The sequence below is a fragment of the Nothobranchius furzeri genome, chromosome 12, assembly GCF_043380555.1.
Source record: "Nothobranchius furzeri strain GRZ-AD chromosome 12, NfurGRZ-RIMD1, whole genome shotgun sequence".
Classification (NCBI taxonomy): domain Eukaryota; kingdom Metazoa; phylum Chordata; class Actinopteri; order Cyprinodontiformes; family Nothobranchiidae; genus Nothobranchius; species Nothobranchius furzeri.
In genome coordinates, this window is record NC_091752.1 from 71,277,600 (window position 1) to 71,301,475 (window position 23,876).

General features: G+C 47.8%; 1 protein-coding gene across 3 annotated transcripts in view; it reads left to right on the forward strand.

Moving 5' to 3' along the window:
* tnnt1 (troponin T type 1 (skeletal, slow)) overlaps positions 1 to 15,314 on the forward strand; it is a 67,271-nt gene extending 51,957 nt beyond the window's left edge. For all 3 annotated transcript variants that reach the window (XM_070542104.1, XM_070542105.1, XM_015945179.3), the window contains 13 exons: positions 3,334 to 3,368; positions 3,473 to 3,486; positions 3,557 to 3,628; positions 3,780 to 3,797; positions 6,190 to 6,211; positions 6,286 to 6,346; positions 6,427 to 6,543; positions 6,638 to 6,715; positions 8,275 to 8,388; positions 8,463 to 8,572; positions 8,749 to 8,839; positions 15,035 to 15,075; positions 15,148 to 15,314. In XM_070542104.1, coding sequence (XP_070398205.1) covers positions 3,334 to 3,368; positions 3,473 to 3,486; positions 3,557 to 3,628; positions 3,780 to 3,797; positions 6,190 to 6,211; positions 6,286 to 6,346; positions 6,427 to 6,543; positions 6,638 to 6,715; positions 8,275 to 8,388; positions 8,463 to 8,572; positions 8,749 to 8,839; positions 15,035 to 15,075; positions 15,148 to 15,193 — 819 coding nt within the window. In that variant the 3' untranslated portion in view covers positions 15,194 to 15,314. The remainder of the gene's footprint in view (positions 1 to 3,333; positions 3,369 to 3,472; positions 3,487 to 3,556; positions 3,629 to 3,779; positions 3,798 to 6,189; positions 6,212 to 6,285; positions 6,347 to 6,426; positions 6,544 to 6,637; positions 6,716 to 8,274; positions 8,389 to 8,462; positions 8,573 to 8,748; positions 8,840 to 15,034; positions 15,076 to 15,147) is intronic.
* The last annotated feature ends 8,562 nt before the right edge of the window (positions 15,315 to 23,876 follow it).

Below are 23,876 nucleotides of genomic sequence, written 5' to 3' on the forward strand. Positions count from 1 at the left end.
CTATCATTTATTGTGACACAGTATTCGCCTTGCCAAGGTTGTAAATGATGAAGTTATTAGATATGGATATATCTCATTATGCTGGATATGTTCAGGCAAGTTTGTCTCTAAATCAGCCAACACAACCAGACCACTGACACACCCACACAGCAGCAACCTGGTTAGAATGCCAACTTTTACCATGGTTAGTACCAAAACACTGAATAATATAGTAAAGACCTTGAATGCCTCTACCTGCTGTCTGGACAGCCTGTCTACAAACTTCTTTAAAAATGTTTTTAGTTGCCCGAAAGCTGAGGTACTGGAAATAGTTAACTACTCTTTGACATCAGGTCTTTTCCCCAAACCACTGAAAACTGCTGCTGTGAAACCTTTCTAAAGAAGTGGAAACTAGATCCTCAGTGTTGAACAACTACCGACCGATCTCTAGTCTCCCTTTGGTGGAAACATCATTGAAAAGGCAGTAATGATCCCAATAAACTACTATTTAGAGTCAAATAACATTATGGACAGTCTTCAGTCAGGCTTTAGACAGCACCACAGCACAGAGACTGCACTGATCAAGGTATTAAACGACATTCGTCTCAACACTGATTCAGGTAAAGCGTCTGTCCTGATGATTCTTGACCTCAGTGCAGCTTTTGATACTGTGGACCACAACATCCTTCTGGATAGACTCAAACTGGGTGGGACTATCAGGCACAGTGCTTGGCTGGTTCCAGTCCTATCTCAAAGACAGGGGCTATGTTGTCTCTATTAGGGACTACCAATCAAAGAGGATCACCATGACATGTGGGGTCCCCCATGGCTCAACTATAGGACCACTACTCTTTAATCTCTATATGCTCCCCTGGTTCAGGTCATACTTAATAACAACATCGACTATCATAGCTATGCTGATGACACTCAGATCTACCTAGCCCAATCACCTAGTGACTGTCGGCCACTGGACTCACTCTGTCAGTGTCTGGAACAAGTAAACGACTGGATGCAGTCAAACGTCCTTCAACTAAACAAAGACGAGACTGAAGTTATTGTCTTTGGCAACAAGAAGGATTTCGATGCTAGACTCCAGGGGAATAAAGACAAAGGCCCAGGTTATAAATCTTGGTGTTATCATTGACTCCGACCTGAGCTTCTCTGGACACATTAAGGCTGTAACTAAATCAGCGTTTTATCACCTTCATCAAATATCAAGAGTCAGAGGTCTCATGTCCAGACCAGACTTAGAGAAAAGCTTCCCCAGGACCTCAGATCTGCCCAACCCTAGTGTTGTTGAAAACTAAAACCCTCATGTACTCATCAGCCTTTACATGAATAGTTTCTTCTGCTGCATCGTCTCCTCTGTAAGCTGCGCTGTACCTTTGTCTTCTCCTTTAGCTCTAAACTGTAACTCTATCTGTGTGTTCTTTAATTTGTGTTTTTGTGTGTTTTCACGTCACGTCCTGATCATTGTAAAGCACGTTGAACTGCCTCTGTGTTTGAAACGTGCTCTGTGAGAAGCCAGCTTTATTTATGGAGCACATTTCAAACACAATGGCTATACCTGTAAGAACCCGCAGCTACCTTTGTGTTGTTTAACAGCAGATGGAACGAGGAGTAACTTTGACCATGAATCGAATGAAAGTCAAAAGGAGGAATGAAACTAAATCTTTTACACAATATTTAACAAGAATCTGTCATGGACAGCACTTATTAAATGTGTCAGAGTAAAACAGTCAGGCATTGCTTCATGTTGCTCAGTACCTAATGAGTAGTTTGGGAATGTATTCCTGTTTATTGCACTGATCGCTCTTAATTTACCTTATTGTATAGAAATCTGTGATCATTGTACAAAACTTACACACAAACTTTATTGATTTGACAAAGAGAGCATTGTGAACTATTGACAGTGGTAATAAATATTATCATTATAAAAGTTCTTGCATTTTGAAAGGGGCAAAGGTCCTTAAGGAACCTCGGTTTAGAACTAGAATTAAAGAGTTTGGCGTTAATATTTAAGGAATCACATTGTGGCATAAATTAGACATGAAAGTGAAGCTGCGAGGTCATCGAGGATACTCAAAACAGATAAGTGTACTTTCTGTCTGAATCTTAATCATGAAAGGGGAAATAGAACTAGTGCTGGTTGTGGACTGAACCCTAGTTTGATATTTATTTATTTAATGTTGTTTTTTATCTGTTGAAGTTGGTAATGATTCCTTTTTCCAGTGTCCTGTCTGGCTGTGAAGCAAACAGAATTAATGTCTGAATGCTGGAGGCGAGCCTTAAGATGCTCAGTGACTGTGACAGCACTCTGTGAACACTCTGAACATTCAGGCGTGTCCTTTCCGGTTCAGCGTGATCATTGACGACACGCTCGCTGAAAAGATTCAGGACTTGATCTTCTAAGTCAGTGGTTGCCAAACTTTTTTCACATAAAACCCATTTTCTGTGTCCAAGACAAGCCGGCGTGTTTCTTCCCCGATGTCCAGTTAATCATTTCCACCTGCAGCGACTCAGTTCTCATCACACCTGTTCCCCATCACTGCCCAGTCTATGGAAGCTCAGCTCAGTTATGCGCTCTGTCAGTTCCTCATGTGTTCTGTGTTTGTACTATGCTCCCCGTGCTCCCCGTGCTCCCTGTGCTCCCCGTGCTCCCCGTGCTCCCTGTGCTCCCCGTGCTCCCTGTGCTCCCCGTGCTCCCTGTGCTCCCCGTGCTCCCCGTGCTCCCTGTGCTCCCCGTGCTCCCCGTGCTCCCTGTGCTCCCCGTGCTCCCCGTGCTCCCTGTGCTCCCCGTGCTCCCTGTGCTCCCTGTCCTCCCCGTGCTCCCTGTGCTCCCTGTCCTCCCCGTGCTCCCCGTGCTCCCTGTGCTCCCTGTGCTCCCCGTGCTCCCCGTGCTCCCTGTGCTCCCTGTGCTCCCCGTGCTCCCCGTGCTCCCTGTGCTCCCCGTGCTCCCCGTGCTCCCCGTGCTCCCTGTGCTCCCCGTGCTCCCTGTGCTCCCCGTGCTCCCCGTGCTCCCTGTGCTCCCCGTGCTCCCCGTGCTCCCTGTGCTCCCTGTGCTCCCCGTGCTCCCTGTGCTCCCTGTCCTCCCCGTGCTTATTATCCATTAAAGGATGTATTTACCACTTACCTGCCTAGTTCCTGGATCTTTTGCATTTGGTCCTACACCAACAGCCACCAAACCCATAAAGAACGTTGAGCCTTCAGACTGTAAATCAGCCATGATCTTCGCCCTCTTTAAGGTCCTACTGCAACCCAACCGTGGAAAAGTTGTGGATGTTTCACACTAAAGAGGCTGGAGAGGGTGTTTTAGTTTTTTCTGAGGATCTTCTGGCTTTTCTTTTTCTTTAGATTGCAGCCATGTCTGATGCTGAAGAGACATATGAGTAAGTAGAACAAACTTAGTTTGTGGTTTGAACTCGTCGTCATTCCAGCTTTACCTGATGAATCCCAGTCAGCTGTTGATACTTCTCTTTACTCGTCCTAACAGGGAGCAGTCAGAAGGTGAGGTGCTACTTGCAGGTTTAAGCTTCAGAAACCAAACTGTGGCTCATCACATCAGTTTTCTCTTCAGATGTTGAGGAGGAGGAGGAGGAGGAGGTGGAGGTAGAGCAAGAGGAGTCTGAACAGGAAGAAGAAAGAGGAGGTGAGTTGTTAGCTGAGTGAAAGGTGTCTTTCTTTATTTTACTAATAGAAGATGTGAACTTCATCCTTCCTGTGACGGTTTTCATTCACATCTCCTCTCCTTTTGTTTTGCTGTCTCCCTGAACATCAACATGTTTGTTCTGGACAATCAGAGCAGCAGGAGTACCAAGGTAAGGAAACATTTTCAGACCGTAAAAAATGTTCAAATGTTGATGAAACGGCTTCAGTTTTAGTCTGTTTCAACAAAAAAAAAACATTCCAGCGCACCAAGTAGGGAGCCCCGGCGCTCTGATGTCACCAGGGCTTCTGCAGAGTTTGTGAGAGAAAATGGAAAAAGGATGGCTTGCATGTTTCCCATGAGATGTGTAGAACATCATTGGGGGGGGGGGGGTTGGGTGGGGGTGGGGGGGGGGGCTCTGGGTAACAAGGAGTAACTCAGAAGGTGCAGACTGTAGTACTGAACCAAGGGCGTAGGACCGAGTTTAATATTGGGGGGACACGTCCCACCTGTCTCCCCCCCACCCCCCACCCCCCAGGTTATGCGCCCTTGCACTGAACGTCTTTCTTGGGCTTTATTTGGCGGTACGTTCATGACCAATGAGGGAAAATCGTGTTTCAAAGACATACCTCAACATTTTGAGACACACATTGAGTTTAACATTGAGGCTTAAAGAAACGGGAGAATAAAAAAGCACTTTAGGACAGATGGACATGTTGATCTTCAGCTGGTTTTATTTGGACTTCTTTCTGTTCTGCTTCCAAGGAGAACTTGTCTGTATTTAGGTGGTATTTCTACAGTATCGTCTAGTCTTTAAAACTGTTGAAGGCTATATAAAAGGAACAAGCACCTAATTTAGCGCCTTCTAGGGTTCTAAACCCAAGGTGCTTTATAACACAGCCAGTCATTCACTCACCCACCCGCGTGCTCGCAAACACACACAAACACACACACACACACACACACACTGGTGGCGAGGAGCACCAAGGTAATCTTATAGCTGCTGAGCACAGGCACCACCAGTCCCACCCGCTGAAGGACACGACTGTAGCAGACGGGGCTCGAACCCGCAACCCTCCAGTTATTGGTCGGTTACTTAAATGTTGATCGATTTCGCAATATTTGAAGCAAAAGAGCAAGAGGTGAGGAAAGTGGCTCTTGGCTGTTGGTTGTGACAGTGCTTGGTGTCAGCCGGTCTGCTGCTGTGGAAGGTCTGGTTGCCCCTCATGGGACCTCGTCTGGGAGGAAACGACGGCCGGGTTGCTCCCACAAAACTTGCTAATTCCTCAAACAGCGTTTTCTGCATTGGACTCTTGGTTTGCGGTCATGGAGACTGGATGATCGAGTGTGAAGAAGAAATAGGTCCAGATTCTGGTTGAGGCCGTTGGATGGAAGGGTCAAAGGTCAATGCTGTGCAGATCTTATTCTCCGCACTCATGGACCAAACTCAGTGGCCGTGATTACCTGGACAGGGCAGTCCCGACCTAAACCGGCTTAAACACGTGGGATCACCATACAGAGGAGGGGCGGGGCTGCTCTGGCGTTCGGACCAGGAAGCACCAAACAGGTCCTGTCCCGTATCTCCCTGGTGCTTGTGCTTCGGCACTGGTGGCCAGTGCAGCTCGGGGTTCAGTTTAAGATTCTGAGCCCTACTTCCGAAGCTTTTCCAGGTTTAGCTTCCATTTGCATCGCAGACATCCTGACTCTGTACACCCGACCCTGTCCTCTCAGATCAGCGGACCTTGGTCTCCTGGTCATCCCTCCCACCAAATAAAAGACTGTTGCTCCCTCCTTGTGGAGAGCGCTTCACGTGTCGCTGCGCTTGTCGCCCTGGTTGGAGGTCTTTATGAGAAGACTGAAACCCATTTATTGTCCTACGTCGTTGTTTAGCCTCCTTTTGGTGTATTTCTGGAGTCTTGGTGGTTTTAATGTTTTACTGTGGTTTTTCGAATGTATTTTGTTTTTTATCCTTTTATTTATTTTTTGTGAATTCTTTGCGGTGAGTATCAGTAAAGTTTGAGTTGAGAAAAAGCTGTTTGGAAGAGAAGAGCGTGTGACCCCATAATTTCCCTCCTAACCCCAACCCTAACGCCCCGTCGGGGGAAAACCTTCCCCGCTCAGAAGCAACCCAACATAAATTATACATCGCAGAAATTTGTGATAAATCTTTACAGAAACGTTGGTAATTTCAACAGAAAACTACACATCTATATTTCTAAATGCTGACTAATTTCTTTGAGCCGTTTTTGCTTCTGCCTCATTCGTTCCCTCCTTTCGTCGTTTCTAACTGTTTAGTGCATCTTTTCTCGTAACCTCCTAATAAATCATCTCTGTGTGGTTTCATGCCATCGTTGCAGCTTAGGCTGTGCTTTAGTGGGGCTGGTCCATCAGACCAAGATGCCCAGGAGGACGGTGAGAAACGACGTACCTAGGTGTTTTAATAACTGGCTTGTGTCCTTTCTCGGCTCCTTGTCTATTAAGTGTTTTATGTAGGATTTTACCTAAAACGTCCAACGGTTTTATGCACTTTTGAATTATTTACGCGTTTTTTTTTCTTCCTGCAGAGGAGGAACGCCCAAAACCCAAGTATGTTCAGCCTCCATCGTCCCTTCCACAGCATCAGGGTCATTTCTCTAAACAAAACCTGCTTCTTCCATCAGACCTCTGGTGCCCCAAATCGCTCCTCCAAAGATTCCCGAGGGAGAAAGAGTGGATTTTGATGTAAGTAGAGACCGAGGTTGAATCTACAGCTGTTGTAACTAGTGGCCCGCCTGTGTTACAGAAATCCTGTGTTTGATCAGGACATCCACAGAAAGCGTATGGAGAAGGACCTGCTGGAGCTGCACACGCTGATAGACGTGCACTTTGAGCAAAGGAAGAGAGACGAGGAGGAACTAATCGGCCTCAAGGATCGAATTGTCAGTCGGCCTTATTGTTGCTTCCTATAAAGTCCCAAAAAGCTTTAGAATTAAAAAATGAGTCATCTTTGGGTTTTTGGTTCAACGCTTTCAGGAACGACGTCGAGCAGAGCGAGCGGAGATCCAGAGGGTTCGAGCAGAGAAGGAGAAGGACCGCCAGAACCGGATAGCGGTAACTGACCACTGCCTCTGTTGAACCTTAAACCGTTCACTATAAACCGGATCCACGCGCCTAGGGAGGTCTCTGGAAAACGTCAAACGTTTGGGTGAAACTGTGGTTTAAACATCGCCCCGCAGCAGCTGGCCACGGCTGCAGGTTCTGGATACGAGCGGGAAGCAAGCGACTCAGGTGGTCCAAAGAACAGGCAGGGGAACCACTGAAGACTAGATCCTTTATTGGGAGGAGCAAGGACAATGCGAAAAGTCCCAGTCTTCAAAGGCGGAAGGGGTAAAAACATAAAACAGTCTAAAACATCCTGCATCGCCGGGGGCGGGACGACCCACGGAGCCGGGACCCGGTCCGCTCCACCTTGTCCTTTGGCTGTCAGGCACAAAGTCGATCTCCTGCAGCGACCCGTCTGTGCTGCTACCGTGGCTCCAGCGTCGTCCCTCGCCCGCTGGCTGCTGCGCGCACCGCCACTCTCTCCGCAGCCCCCTGGCACAGCTCCGCTCCTCGGACACGTCACGCCCTCGTCGGCCCAAGGCCTAACAAGACACAGAGGCACCAGCACCAAAACTGCGCCACTCACATGGGCTAGGAGAGGGCAACCCACAATCCTACACACTTGGCCGCATGTCCACATCCCGGGACATGGGATGTGGCCGGGCCAGGTGGCCGGGCGCTCGTGTCCTTGCCAGAGACGTCCCCGTCCAGGGTGCCTCTCTTGCTCTCAGTCAGGCCTCATGCGTGTCTCTCTGGTGTCTGCTGCCCTCCTGGACTCGTTCCTCAGTTCCTTTTATACCTCGTTCTGTGAGTCCATTGCACCTGTGGGCGTTCCACACCTGTTCCCATTAGTTCATGAGTGTCTCTGGGAGGTACCACGAAGGGAAAAAACATTCAAAACGACAATAATAACACACAAGTCATGCAACTTCAACTAAATCCAAAACTTTTCCACTTTGTGACATAAACACATTTAATAATGACATGAATGTCTCGGCCCCTCTGCTCCTCAAGTCAGGCGGGAAGATAAAAGTGTGTTTGGCGAAGGCTGCATCCGCCTTTTCCCCGTGGTTCCAGGCGACTTTCGTTTTCCTGGGTCCGTGTCTCACGGCTCCTAACCCTAACCCTAACCTGTGCTAATCAGTTTGCCGGGTGAGCCCAATCAAAGGAAAGGCTAGGACGTCTTAAGTTATAAAGCAAAACCCACGTTTTCCCGTAATACGAAGGGGAAACGTCTCTGCTGCTGCTGAGCAACATGAAGCAGCCAACTGCCCTGGACCAGGCGTGAGCAGCGTGGACGTTTCCCAAAAGCTTGAGCCAGAACATCGTACTGATTTAGAGCCAGCACGCCTTCAGGAAGGTTTCTCGTTGCTTTGTTGAACTCATTCAGGAAGAATCTCCACAAAATCATCAAATACTCCCGTTCTGAGAGCTCTTTTACAGCGGAGGAGAGAACCCGTGTGTCGATTACTGATGAGGAGGAAGTAGGCGATGAACAGGGACTCTTGCCACGCGTTCATTTTTGATGAGAAGGGAGTGAGAACGTGCTGATTCATCTGGTCCTGCAGGAGGAGCGTCATCGTAAAGAAGAAGAAGAAGCCAAGAAGAAGGCCGACGATGATGCCAAAAAGAAGAAAGTGTTGTCTGGCATGGGAGCTAACTTTGGAGGCTTCCTAGCTAAGGTCAGACGACTTCTGTGGTAAGCTGCATGATGATGATTGGGTGATGCGTGGGTCACGGTGTGCTACCGTTCCAGGCTGAGACTCGGAAGAGCAAACGCCTCACAGGAAGAGAGATCAAGAGGAAAACTCTGGCGGACAGACGGCAGCCTCTCGGTACCGACAGCATGAGGGAGGATGGTCTCAGGTGAGTCTTCCCACTGCGTTTCAGGCCTTCACAGGTGACGTGAGAATCTCTTTACTGATGAAGAACTGAACTGTTTCGTTACCCGGCTGCTTTAAGTCCAGTTGATGATTCCCGATCGGATCTTCATTCCCGCCGCTGATCTGCTCCATTCTGGATTCTGTCTTTGTGTCTTTCAGGAAACGGGCTCAAGAGATGTGGAACTGGATCTACCAGCTGGAATCGGACAAATTTGACTTCATGGAACAAATGAAACACCAGAGATACGAGGTCAGTGCACCAGTCCCAATGGCACACTTCTAATCTGACCTTTGACCTCACTGGGTTTAGTCCCAGCTTCGTTTACCCGTTAGAAAAGGTCATCTAAAAACCACTTAGTTTAAAATGTGCTTGAACATCAGAACAGTCTCTGCATGTGTGACCGAGTGTTAGAAGTAACCGACAGAGACGGCGGTAGCCTCAGCTGGACGGGGAGGCGGGCTGTTACCGAACACCTCAGGAGAGAGGTGGACTGTCCCAGACCTTCTGCAGGACTTCAGGCAGACGGTGTCCACTCATCTTCAGGACCAGAACCAGACGCTCCAGCAGTCCTACTGGGTGAAGATGGTTTTTATCAGCATGTTGAGAGCAGCGCCAGCGATAAGACAAGACTCTGGAAACGTGGTAGGGGGGCATTAAAACACATTAACACCAGAGCCACAGCTCCTCTGGGACCATGAATCTGTCCACATGCAAGTCACCTGTCCAGGTGTGGTCTGCTGATGAAATCACGGAGCTGAGAGGGTGCTTCCTGAGCAACCAACAGGAAACGTTCTTTCAGGATGCAGATGTTTTGTTTTGACTTGATTGTTCCTGAAAGGAACGTTAAGAAATACCCAACAAGGAGCGCTGCGTCACACGGGAAATACGGGAACGTGTCCACGGGAACAGGTTGGGGGAGACTGCGTGAGTCGAGGCTGCGCAGAAGCAGCTCGACCACCGGATGAGAGCGGCTCAGGGAACGGGGAAAACGGGACTGGTCCTCATCAGATACCAGGAGGCTGTGGGATTCAGTCCACAGCTAACGTGACTGACATGGACCTGGTTCTGCCACTGACGACTTCATCAGAGCTAATGAGCTAGATGACTTCTCTCTTTGCTCTGAAAAGGACAATCAGAGGGGGTACATTGTAATTTACATGCAGACGGCATTTTAACCGACCCGGGCTGTCACCAAGGCTTCAAATCACTGAACATCAGTAAAGCTCACATTTTAAATGCGTGGTTCACTCGTTTAAGCAATACATTTGCAGTGGTCTCTGGTAGGAATGGACGCCTTGCAAGACGTGCTCGGGGCAAAAAAAGCCCAGAAACGCTTGGATCAGCACCGATAAGCCTACCGCAGCAGAGACTGGCAGAACACAACAGGAAGTGGAGTCTCATTTCCTGAAATCGGGACATCTCTCCTCTGATTGGCTAACGGCAACACAACTCTGCCACTGACTCTGCTTGCTCTGCAACGTTGATGTTTTATCTCCACAAATAACACAAGCCTGGAGGAGTTCTGCTGTGTGGTGAAGCTAGCTTCTGCTAGCCGAGACGTTCTCTGCTGCTTCCTGGACTCTAAACCAACAACAGCCTTCCCCGTTGTGAGTCCAGATGGGTGAGTCCATGAATGTTAGTGACAGTGTGATGTAGATCTGTCAGGATTTTCTATCCTAGAGTTTCACCGTCTGTTTTCTACCAGAAGCTACTGCAGGAGATAGGTGTAGGAGACCATTTTATGTTCAGCCTGCGTTAAACACTCAGAGTGACCCGTTAGAGTCAGAAATCATTAAAAGTGTATTTTTGGAGTTCCACACTTTTAAAGCCTTTTTCGCTCACAGCCTAAATGGAAAGAAAACAAAACACACACACACACACACACGCTAAAACACACACACACTAAAACACACACACACTAAAACACAGCAACAACTGGGTGGACAGGCCGTCAGGAAATGAGCGAGCATGCAGCTCGCCTGCACACGCGTCTATTAGCCTGCGCCTCAGCCGTCCTCGTGAGCTCCCGGGCCGACGACAGCTGCCAGTAGGGCCCGCAGCCCCTCGATGAAATACCCAAACCCACACCGGGTGTAGGTCCTCCGCTGGTACTCAGTCTAGAGGAGCGAGTGAGAAAAGCCGCTCCCGATGGCCTCCACTGATCCCGTTTAACCAGCCCGAGCAGCGGGGTGGAGAGGCCTTGGAACCGGATGATGGTCCAGCACCGGGTCAACAACAGGGAAACGGAGATCCCATGGAACAGTGCGGAAAAGCAGCAGAACAACAAATCAAATCAACTTTATTTATAGAGCGCTTTCACATGGCCAGAATGGACAAACAAAGCGCTGTACATCAATAAAATGCAACACAATAGGACAGAGATATGACCATTAAAATACATTAATAAATCCATTAAAATACACTAAGAAATCCCTGTAAAGTACCGTAATAAATCCCATAAAAATACAATAAGAAATCCGTTTTAAAATTCAGTTACAAAAACCTGAGTGCCAGTTCACAGTCCATATCCGGCCTACTTCCCCCAACTTCAACGTCCAAAAGCCAGCGAGAACAGATGTGTTTTCAGTCTTCCTTTAAAAGTTTCTAATGACGTGGCCTGTTTTACAACAACAGAGACAACAGAGTCTCCCGTGGAGACACCCCCCCCCCCCCCCCCCCCCTCGATCTGGAAGACACATTAACTAGCATTACCCTACAGCCACAACTAAGTGGAGAGGAGCGCAGATGTACATACCACTTCTATGAAGCACATAGGATAAAGAGAAGCCTTCCGTTCCTCTGGGAGGACCTCATGCAACAACTCCTGCAACAGGAACAACCAATGAATACCAGACTCCATGCAGCTACTGCAGCGTTTTAGATAGTACTCACAGTCCGACACGCCGGAGTCCCGTACACAATTGCACTTCACCCAGGAAGCGGAAGTTGAGCCAAAGCAAAGATCGCGGTAGCGCCACCCCAGGCCCTATTTACATTAGCACCTTCCCTCAATGATAGGTCGTCCAGTTACTTGGTGGCAGATGACTCATCCCACTACATATGGCAGCAGTGTTGGCGCTCGGATCTGTCCACACGCTAGCTGTCTGTCGAAAGATGATGATGATTTTCTACAGAGACGGTGTTGCATGTTGGTTTGGCAACCTCAGCGGGAAGTCAAAGGCTCCGATTTTAACTTTGATGAAGACAACGGGTTCATTGCGTTCGGGGATTGCCACCACGACAGGCGCCGACAGCCCTGCGGCCACAGCTCCGGTCAGCCACCTCAACAGTAGAAGCACAGAGCATGGCCCACGTCCCCGCTTCCCTCGGGATCTGTTTGAAATTCTGTCGGATGGAATTGAAGCTCCTGACAGGAGACTCTGCCGGACATTCCCAGCAGACAATACGTTTAGGCCTACCAGGTGTGACCAACTTCCTCCCCCACCATCGAAGCCAGCGCACCACCAGGCAGTGGTCAGAGGACAACTTCACCACTCTCTCCATTTCTCCCATCATCAGTTAAAACGATGAATGCACCAACAGCACAGGATGAACGTGTCCAGTAGAGCACGCTGTTGCCTCGGAGTGCTTCCAGAGGTTGGGGAGTGGGTGTGGAGGCTGCTGCGTAGTTTTAACTCGTTGTTTTTAATTCTTTTATTGATGCGCGTAATTAATGTTCTTGTATTGAGCATCTCTGTTGGATGTTGGTGGCTTGGCTCTGCCACAGCAGGAACTCAGTGTTGAGCATCCTCTGGACCTACATCAGTGTGGCACGTTACCATCAAGGATTTACAGCTTCAGGATCTCGTTGCCTCGTCCCTCAGATGTTCTGTACATCCTTGTTGTGTGCTTTCTGTCTTCATTTACCGTTTTCTTTTCTTGTTTAATACACAGCGCAGCAGAGATTTACCTGAATCTGCTGAGTTTCAGCCTCACACAGTCACCATCTAATCAAATCAAATCAAAATTTACTTATGAAGCACTTTTCATACAAATGCAGCTCAAAGCGCTTTACAATATTAAAACAACCAGACAGCGGTCGGTTCCCCCCCCCCCCTCACAGATTCATATAAGAGATCCCCTTTGTATCTCCCTCCTCCCACCCTCAATCCCATCCCAAGCAGATGCAAACTCACGCACGCACACGCATGCACGTAGCCTAGTGAACTAGACCAAATTCTTGCTTTGCATATATAGTCTGGCTTGCCAGGCTAACACGCACGCACACACGCACGCACACACGCACGCACACACACACATAAAAGAGAAAGGGCTGCTGGCTGAGTGCAGGTGTAGTAGGCACAAAGAAGACGGAAACGCCATCAAAGGAGCCAACGGCACCGGGAGCAGCAGGATCGGCAGCTGTAGCCCGGGCAAGAGGAGGCACGAGAAGCACCCCGGGGGCAGCTACCCCCCCCCCCCCCCAAAGCTAACCGGCCCCCCCAGAGGAAAGACTAGTTTACTAATGAGACTAAGATAACAAGTTAAGAAACAAATTAAACATAAACTGCTGATAAATAAAAATCTAAATAAAACACACTGATCAAAGATGACCAAGTACAAACATATCATTACATTTATAAAAAATATTGTACAACAGATTATAAATACTGGTTAAAACTGATAATTATTACAAGTTAAAATAAATATATAAGAAAATATGTGTTATTTAGTTAAGTGTAGTAAGTAATAAAACACTGATAAAATATATAAAAGATGTTAAAACAGGCTAAAATAGATCATAATCACTTAAAAGCTGTACTAAAAGGGTGAGTCTTGAGCCTGGCCTTAAAAACAAGAACACCCTCTACGGCCCTGAGGTCCTCTGGCAGACTGTTCCAGAGGCGAGGGCCATAAACCTGGAAGGATGCCTCGCCTCGGGAGTGTGTCCTGACTTTTGGAATGACGAGGAGATGGCTGCCGGAGGAGCGCAGGGACCGCGAAGGCTCGTGTTTATGAAGCAGTTCTGAGAGATGAGAAGGCCCAAGACCATTAAGACGTTTAAAAACCATTAAAAGAACCTTAAAATCGATCCTGAAACATGAAGGAAGCCAACGCAGCTCATTAAAGACCGGTGTAACATGCTCCTGCCTCCTGGTGTTCGTCAGGACACGAGCTGCTGAATTTTGTAGGAGTTGTAAGCCTGAGGAACTCTTTTTGGGAAGCCCAGAAAGCGGGGCATTACAGTAGTCCATCCTACTGGTGATAAAAGCGTGCATCTGTATCGGCCAGAGAGAGAAAGGGGCGGACTCTGGCGATGGTTTTCAGGTGATAAAAACCAATTTTTGTAATGTTCTTAATGTGGGGGTTAAAAGTTAGCTCAGAGTCAAAAATCACACCCAGGCTCTTCACTTGAGAAGACGGATTAAGAGTTAGTGACGGTAGCTTTGGTCAAAGGTTCTCTCTCTGGGTCTCAGGACCGATGACTAAAACTTCGGTTTTGTCCCGTTTAAACTGGAGAAAGTTTTCTGCCATCCAGGATTCAATGTCCAAAATGCAATTAAAAAGGGCATCCAGTGGCCGTGCGTCATCGGGAGACAGATCTTCAGAGCCTTACCGGTGTGGACGGCGGGCTGCTGTTGTTCCGTGGGCAGCAGGGGACGATGCCGCCCTCTACTGCCCGCGCACAACAAAACAAAAATACAGAGGGTGGATAAAGAAGTGATCGAGATAAGGAGACGTGGACCCTGGACCATGGGATGAAGGAGTTTACACGCCGGATCATTCATGGGACGTGGTGATTGGCCGGGAAAGCGCGGGCAGTAGAGGGCGACATCGTCTCCTGCTGCCCGCGAATAAACAGCAGAACTAACGCCTGCGAGGCTTTTGAAGATGTCGACGCCAAAACTGTCAGTAGGACGCTACGCTGTGTATTAAACAATGTAAATTGTTCAGTACATGTTTTCATTCTCATGTGAAGATGTTGTCATCAATGATCAGATCTTTGAAACACCTCTGAAGAAGAAACTGTTTGTTTTTAAGTGATTTATGGAGAAAGCTTCATCACTAATTATTCCTACGAGACTTCAGCTGCTGTTTCGTGACAGTGATGAAATAGTCTGGTGCTAAAAGTTAAATTCAGTATTTCCTGAATTTAGCTGCAGCTATCTTCTGTTTAACCGCTGCGTAATAATTGCCAAACAGTTGAGAGCCTTTGAACTACTGAATAACCTGACCTGAAGTAAGCGTATAGAATAAAAACAAGATGGGTCCCAGCACAAAACCTTGAGGAACTCCATTAAACAAACTTTGATCTGGTTTCTAAGCACACAAATGTTCTTACAAGTGTGTCTGAAGAAAATCATCTTAGAGCAGATCAGACCTTCCATACAGATCTGTCTGCTCGTTGGATGATGTCAGCGGCGAAGCTGACATCACCACTGAACCGTTTCAGTGGAAAGATCGTACAGAAGCTTTATGATCGTCTCTCTCTACTTCCTGTAGATCACCGTGTTGCTGAACAGAATCCAACATGCTCAGAAATTGTGAGTTCTGACACATTTCTGTCCTTCTCGTCTCTTCTTTACTGACTTCTTTTTGTCTCATCTCTGTTTCAGTAAAAAAGGCCACGGCAAAGGGAAGGTGGGCGGTCGCTGGAAGTAACGCAGAAACCACGAAACCAACTTGACGGAGAAACCATTTTTCACGATTCTCTATGTCTTTGAGTTTTGTGGATGAAACCTGCCGTCACCTGTCGGTAATAAAATACATGCATGAAGTCTCACCTTGTGCTTTGTGAGTTTAATTTGTTCAAAATGTTTGTTTCAAAAACTAAAACATAACTGTTTTATTAAATGTCAGCAGCAGGTGTGCAGTGGAGGTTTCGCTGAAGGAGCATCAACACAACTAAGCGTTGAAGCACAAACATTCACACTAACCCATCCAGTGATTTTTTTTCTTGTTTGTTTTCAAACAGACAACATATTGACCAATGAGGGGGCTCTCAGGTGTAGCAAGTACCTGAGGCATTTGACTTTGTAGCATCGGGATGGTCACATCTACAATTTATATTATTTTATTATTTAACCAGGAAGTTCCCATTGAGATTAAAAACCCACTTTTCAGCAGAAGTTACAGTTACTAATGTTTCAGCTACACAGACAAGGTAGGTACTATATTACAGAGGCAGTTACAAAACAGTAAATACATCTCTAAGTCTCTCAGTCTGGTTTTAAGTCAAAGTCAAAGTCCCATTAGTTGTCACACACACAGGTGTGTGTGCGACATTTGTTCTCCGCATTTGACCCATCCCCTGGGGAGTGGTGAGCTGCAGACACAGCCGCGCTCGGGAACCATTTGGTGGTTTAACCCCCCAATCCAACCCCTTAGTGCTGAGCGTCAAGCAGGGAGGCATTGGGTCCCTTTTTTTTTTCATAGTCTTTGGTATGACCCGACCAGGAATCGAACCCTGATCTCCCAGTCTCAGGGCGGACACTCTACCACTAGGCCACTGAGAAAGGTAGTCAAGGTAGGTAGTTAAATGTAGTCAAGGAGATAAACTCGGTTAATTTCCAGTTTTTCTGGCTTTATAAATGAAGCTGTACTAATGTCCCAACCCCCTGGTGGACAAAGGCCATCCCACTGGAGAATACAATTCACCATGACGGCTCAGCGGTCTACAGGTAGTAATAAACCTCAGCGAGGCATGATGCCCTGATCGGTTGTACCAAGACACTGAGGCTTTCATATACAAAAGGTCTCCAATTCAATTCAATTCAAGTTTATTTATATAGCGACAAATCACGACAAGAGTCGTCTCAAGGCACTTCACATAATAAGCATTCTAATTCAGGTCAGTTCATTAAGCCAATCAGTAAAAAGTTTCCTATATAAGGAACCCAGCAGGTTGCATCGAGTCACTGACTAGTGTCAGAGTCTTTACAGCAATCCTCATACTAAGCAAGCATGCAGCGATAGTGGAGAGGAAAACCCCCTTTTAACAGGAAGAAACCTCCAGAGAATCCTGGCTCAGTATAAGCAGCCATCCTCCACGACTCACTGGGGATGGAGAAGACAGACAGACACACACACACACACACACACACACACACACACACACACACACACACACACACACACACACACACACACACACACACACACACACACACACACACACACACACACACACACACACACACACACACACACAAAGTAAAGTGTCTATAGTTATATTGTGATGTCTTAGTAAATATTCTATTTGGTGAGGGATAAACTTTATTGTATTTATCCTAGTGAATCTATAATTAAACGGGTAAACTAGTAGTAGCACATCCAGTGTCAAAGAGAGTAAAGTGTTATTATCAGGAGAGGGAGAATGTTTAAGTGGTTAGCAGCAGTGTGCTAGCCGTAACTCAAGACTGGAAGTGTCGGCCACTGCTGCATATCTACAGGCGTCGGTTCCAAGCGGGTCCAAGCTCCCCCGACATTCCGGATCTGAACGGGGACTCCGTTGGGGTACGTAGACCGACAGATGGCGTCTGAATGTGTGTTATAATCTCCAAACTAAAGTTTAGAGCGAAACACCCTTTCACTCCCACTCAGAACTAACAGTCTCTCCGGATTTGCTGGTTCTGAACATATTTCACGCACACACCATCCTCAGTCTTACTCTACCTTATTACATCATCACATAGTGGTTAAAGTTAGTCTTGTTCAAATTGTTTAGAAATAAATCTTAACTTTTTTAACCTGACTCTTCTCTTCTTCCGGCACTCGCGGAGTACAGACGCTACTCTTTTTGCTCCTTTATCTTTTTTTCCCAAGGCTCTTTGTCCTGTCTGCCCACAGAACGCTTCTCTGCATTTCTTCTGAAAAACCCTATTTTTTAACGATGGAGTTGATTAATTGGTCATTCAACGTGATTGATAAGATCTTTTCAACAATGAGAACGGAGCAGGGGGCTCCCACATGCCCACAAGGGACACACCCGGCGGGGTATCTGCTCGATTCCTGGAAGGAGTGGAAGATCGTATGCCTCTCCCAGTTGTCCAATGAGGATGTCGAAGACGTGTGGATGTTTGGCCTGATGATCACTGGATTTCTTCTGATTGAAGTGGGAAGATATCTGGTTTTCTGGAAATTTGGGAAGACGGGAGCGACTGGAGGGCGACCCGCACCCACGGAAAGCACCGTCCGTGTGGAGACCTCACAGACTGGGACGTTACTCGAGGTGAATCGTAAGCTGGACAATGTTCTAGCTGCAATATCGGTATTAGTGCGCAAAATGGATGCCATCTCGGAGAGGGTCACCGGACGGTATGGACAGGTTTAAAAACCCTAAATTGGCTTCACTGGAGGACTTGAATGATCAGTTTAAAGACTGAAGGCAGAGAAGAAAATTATCTCAGCCTGACCCAAACAAAGTCTTGTTATCCGAATCTGACGCCATAACAGCCTTCAAAATGCTAACAACAACCCCCACGAAGGAATGCAGACAGATGCTGTGAAAGCCCTCCCTACCTACCCCCCCCCCCCCCGCCTTCGGATTGGTGGACTTCAGCCTGGCGAGGTCATCAACCTGCAGGAGTCAATGTGCTCTGCGCTCCTCCCAAGATCTCCCTCCCACCTGTGGCTACAGTGACTGAGCGCCGTACATCGCTGCTCTCGCTGGGGAAACAGGATCCCCCCACCCCCTGCCTTCCCATTGGAGTATCATGTTGTGTTGTGATGTCTGAAGTCTGTTGCTTATCTGTTTGAGGTGGGGTTTTTTTTGCAGAGCAAAGCTGCCCCCCTGGTGGAGGGTAGCTATGAAGTGCCTTTTTTTCCGTCCTCCCGAATCAATAATTCCTCATGTAACCCTCTAATCTCTATTAAGGTAGCGCGACTCGGGGGTTGCGAATGACCACAGTCACCAATTTTTGTCATGTGTCTTGCCCATGTATGTCTGATCTCTGAATTGTGTGTACTGAAACTCTAATTTCCTTCTGGGATTAATAAAGTATCTTTGATTGATTGATTTGATTTGATTTCTTGGTGTTGAGACGAAGTGTTGCTCAATCCCTGCAATAAAAAGATCCGATCTTCTGGTTAAATTTACTCTAAGATCCATTAAGGTGATATTTCATATTTTATGATATTTCACATTCTATGGTTTCTAATTAAATGTAACGACGTGTTCGTTACACAGCATGACTACAGAGACAACTCTGGATAACATAGCCTTTGAGATGGAGGCATGTTGGAGGTAGGGCAAGAGAGAGCCGTCTTTACCGACTGTACACTCCACCTCCCTCTAATCCCCCACTTGTCCAGATCTAGGCTAACATCAGATTTTAACCATAGGCCCTATCAAATAAAAATGTTTTAAGCCTAGTCAAGTAAACAAGGTGTCTGCCTCACGGACTAAAGCTGGGATCTGGTTCCACAAGAGAGGAGCCTGATAGCTAAAAGATCTGCCTCCCATCCAGAATAGACAGAAATGTTGCAGAACTAGTAGTTTTGTTGCCTCAAAAGAAATAAACAGTTTATTTCTAAAAAAGCAACCCAGTCTGAGTTTCTTCACAACCTTATCTACATGGGCTTGAAGGAGAGGGAGTCATGAAGCCAGACACCAAGGTGTTTGTAAGTGTGGACCACCTCCATGATGTTGCCCTCAAGAGTGGTCACTGAGGGCATCCTTAGTGGTCTTTAGAGTTAGAAAACAACATTAGCTTAGTCTTGTCAGCATTGAGGACCAGTTTTAACTGCATAAGTGTTTGTTGGACCTCATTAAAGCTTTCTGTAAGAATTCAGCAGCTTTAGTGGGGGTGATCCACAATAGTAAATGATTGTGTCATCAGCATAAAAGTGCAAATTAGCATCTGACACGTTTTGTGATGGATGTGACCAATATTTAGAGGATATCCTTTTGGTTTGATGATGAACGATTTGTGGCAGTAACGAGTACAACTTCAGGGAAACTGTAGTAAACCAAAGATTTCCCTAAAACAAAGAAGGGAGGAGACGCTGTGAGCCCAGTGGAGACACCTCCAACGTTATGTAAGTCACCGTAGGTGTTCGGTTTTGTGTATAAAACATAGATTCATCTGCTACATGTCCAACTTTCCTCTAGGCTATGCACGCAACCTGGCTGCTGATGTAGTGGAAGAGATTGTCCTCCACCCCCAGATGAGGCAAAGGACAATTGGACTGACAGAGAGATGGATGGATGGATGGATGGACAAGGGATGGACGGACGGATGGATGGATGGATGAGGGATGGATGGATGGATGGACGAGGGATGGATGGACGGATGGATGGATGAGGGATGGATGGATGGATGGACAAGGGATGGATGGACGGATGGATGGAAGGATGGATGGATGGATGGACGAGGGACGAGGGATGGACGGGTGGATGGATGGATGGATGGATGGATGGATGAGGGACAGATGATGGATGAGGGAGGAACGGATGTAAGGATGGATGGATGGATGGACAGACGGATGGATGGATGGATGGATGGAAGGATGGACGGAAGTATGGACGGATGGATGGACGAGGGACGAGGGACGGACGGGTGGATGGATGGATGGATGGATGGATGAGGGACAGATGATGGATGAGGGAGGAACGGATGTAAGGATGGATGGATGGATGGACAGACAGATGGATGGATGGATGGATGGATGGATGGATGGATGGATGGATGGATGGATGGATGGATGGATGGATGGATGGATGGATGGATGGAAGGATGGATGGATGGATGGATGGACGAGGGACGGACGGGTGGATGGATGGATGGATGGATGGATGGATGATGGATGGATGGATGGATGGATGGATGGATGAGGGACAGATGATGGATGAGGGACAGATGATGGATGAGGGAGGAACGGATGTAAGGATGGATGGATTGATGGACAGACGGATGGACGGATGGATGGATGAGGGACAGATGGACAGATGGATGGATGGATGGATGGACAGACGGATGGACGGGTGGATGGATGGATGGATGGAAGGATGGATTGATGGATGGATGGACAGAGGGATGGATGGGGGACAGACAGGTGGTCAGACGGATGAGGGACAGATGGATGGATGGATGGATGGATGGATGAGGGACAGATGGATGGATGGATGGATGGATGGACAGACGGATGGATGGATGGATGGATGAGGGACAGATGGACAGATGGATGGATGGATGGACGACGGACAGATGGACAGACGGATGAGGGACAGATGGACAGATGGATGGATGGACAGACGGCTGTAAGGATGGATGGATGGATGGATGGACGGATGGATGGAAGGATGGATGGATGGATGGATGGATGGATGTAAGGATGGATGGATGGATGGATGGACGGATGGATGGAAGGATGGATGGATGGATGGACGGATGGATGGATGGATGGACAGACGGATGTAAGGATGGATGGATGGATGGATGGATGGACGGATGGATGGAAGGATGGATGGATGGATGGACAGACGGATGTAAGGATGGATGGATGGATGGATGGATGGATGGACGGATGGATGGAAGGATGGATGGATGGATGGACGGATGGATGGATGGATGGACAGACGGATGTAAGGATGGATGGATGGATGGATGGATGGACGGATGGATGGAAGGATGGATGTATGGATGGACGGATGGATGGTTGGATGGACAGATGGATGGATGAGGGACAGATGGACAGATGGATGGATGGATGGATGGATGGATGGATGGACGACGGACAGATGGACAGACGGATGAGGGACAGATGGACAGATGGATGGATGGATGGATGGATGGACAGACGGCTGTAAGGATGGATGGATGGATGGATGGATGGATGGATGGATGGACGGATGGATGGAAGGATGGATGGATGGACAGACGGATGGACGGATGGATGGATGAGGGACAGATGGACAGAGATGGACGGGGGCCCTGCAGGACTCGGCGTAGACACCCTGATCTACTGTCCCACTTCCACACTGATCCTATTGAACCTCTGGGTGAGACGAACCGAAGACGTCTGATTTGTTTCCGTGTCTTCGTGGCTGCTGGGTGATGATGATGGTATCAGGTAATTTGGTGTGTGGAAGACAGGAATGCAGCAGATGAAAGTGCTACTGAGAACTTTTATGCAGGTTTTGACAAGTCGCTCCTGTCTCTGAGTGGAAGCGCAGCTTCAGGTCTCGGTGCGATGACTGACACGATGTGTGTGAGATGCACACAAAGACCTGTTGGCAGAAAATGTAAACCCGTCGTCTTGTGAGGTGCTGCTAAACACACAAGTCATCACCAGACTTAGTTTGATGAAAGAACCCTGATCTGAAGCCTGAGCCGACCGGTCTGTCCTCTGGGACCGGTCCACAGTCCCACCGATGGAGGAGCAGGAGAACGGAGTCAGCCGTCCCAGAAGACCATCAGGGTCTGGAACCCGATCCACGTGACCAACTGAAGTGATTTATGTTTGGTTTTGAGGTCGCGGATGTTGGAGTCTACCTGCTTCATTTATTCCAAGTAGCTCACCAGAGAGGTGTCGTGAGTAGCTGAAGGCATCCTTCAGGCAACAAACACGTTCAGACAGGTTCCACTGATCCAGCAGAGGCCAGAATTCCTGCTTGTTTTTCTTATCGGAGCTGAATTCTGCCTTCCTGCATCATCGTCCAGATCGGTTCTTTAAACATCATTCTGGGAGATTTCCTGGATTGTTTAACGCCCTGTCCCTCACAGCTGATGTAGGTGGGTTAGTAGATTCATCATCCAGGGTGTCAGCGACGCCCGTTTTCCCCTCCCATCTTGGGTTAGGAGTTGTAAGTGCTGGGAAACCTTTACGTGTAGCCGGGATCAGATGAATGGACTTCTCCTTTTAGGTGGGACAACCTTCGCAGTCTGTGGTTGCCAAATATTCTTTCAGTCGGGATGTTGAGTTAAACAGAGAAGATGTAAAACATGGCTGGGCCCAGAATGGACTCCAGCCAGGGAGACCAGAGTCTTGCTGCACACGCACTTCCTGCTGGAAAAACGGGCCAAAAGGAGGCGGTGCCTGGAGGACGGAGGGAGCAGCCCTGAGGCAGTGTGGGCCTCCTTTGCTTCAAGATGCTCCTTTTGGGTTCAGCTCAGGCAGCGCTGGACTGAGACCGTCTCCTGAGCTCCTGGGCTGACGGGTCTCCATCAGCATGCCAGCTTCCTGTTTGGGGAATCCTGCGGGTTTGTTTGTGGGATGAAGAACAGCTTCTGTGTGAACGCGGATGTGAAAGGATGACCAGTGGAGCTGGTTTATGAAGTCATGAACAATGACAACAGAAACGTCTGCAGCACAACATCAACAACAGAAACTTAGACCTAAATGTTGAAATAAAAATATCCACGAGGGTCTAAGCCAGCATGACAGTTTAGACTAACTGGCCCGCTGGAACCAGAACCGTTCTAAAATACACCTGATCTGCCCTGTTTAGGGCCCTGGATCGATGAACCGGGCCTTCTGGGTCAGATCCTGGTGGAGCGGAGCCGGCATCCAGGCTGAGAGACGGAAGAGCTGTGTGTGTGTGTGTGTGTGTGTGTGTGTGTGTGTGTGTGTGTGTGTGTTTAAACTAACTTCCACTCTTCGGGGGATCTTTGCATGCTTCTTTTATTTTGGCGGGACATTTCCTTTTTTAACAGTCTAATTGTGGATTTCGGCCAGATGTTTAGCTCAGTCTGCTACATTTACACACAGATTAAAGATGTTTAGAATAATCTAAACATCTTTTTGACACTTTCCTACAATCCATCTGAAACACACGTTGGGTTGAACGGCGAGTGTGACTGGTTGTCTCGGTGACGGAGCGGACACCTGTCCAGGGTGTCCCCCGTCTCTCCCTGATGACAGCTGCGTTTGACCCCAGCCCCCCAGGAGCCTGGTGACGCCACAGTCAGCTGTAGTGTTTTCTATGTTCTCCTGTTGGTGGTAATCGTGTTCTGCCCCTTCGCCCCGCCACTGGTGCAATATTATCATGTATGTGTTGTTAGCTGTCTCTCACACACCGTCAGTGTGAAATGATGCAAGTGCAGCACTGCTCTCCTTGTTTTATTCTATTATATATTTTTTTTAATCTAATTATTTGTTTTCAATTTCGGACACGGTGAATGCATCTGATTTCATTGTACTTGTTGCAATGACAATAAAGGTTATTCTATTCTATTCTGTTCTATTCTTATGCTATGGCGCGGTATGGGGGCCAAAATTCAAACTACTGCCCAGCAGCAGGAGGCTTTATATATTCAGAAGCAAACTACCGACCTGACTAAGGATAAGCTGGCGCCGGTAACTGAGAGGCTGGCACTGCTTACTGAGAAGTAGCACCTTTACC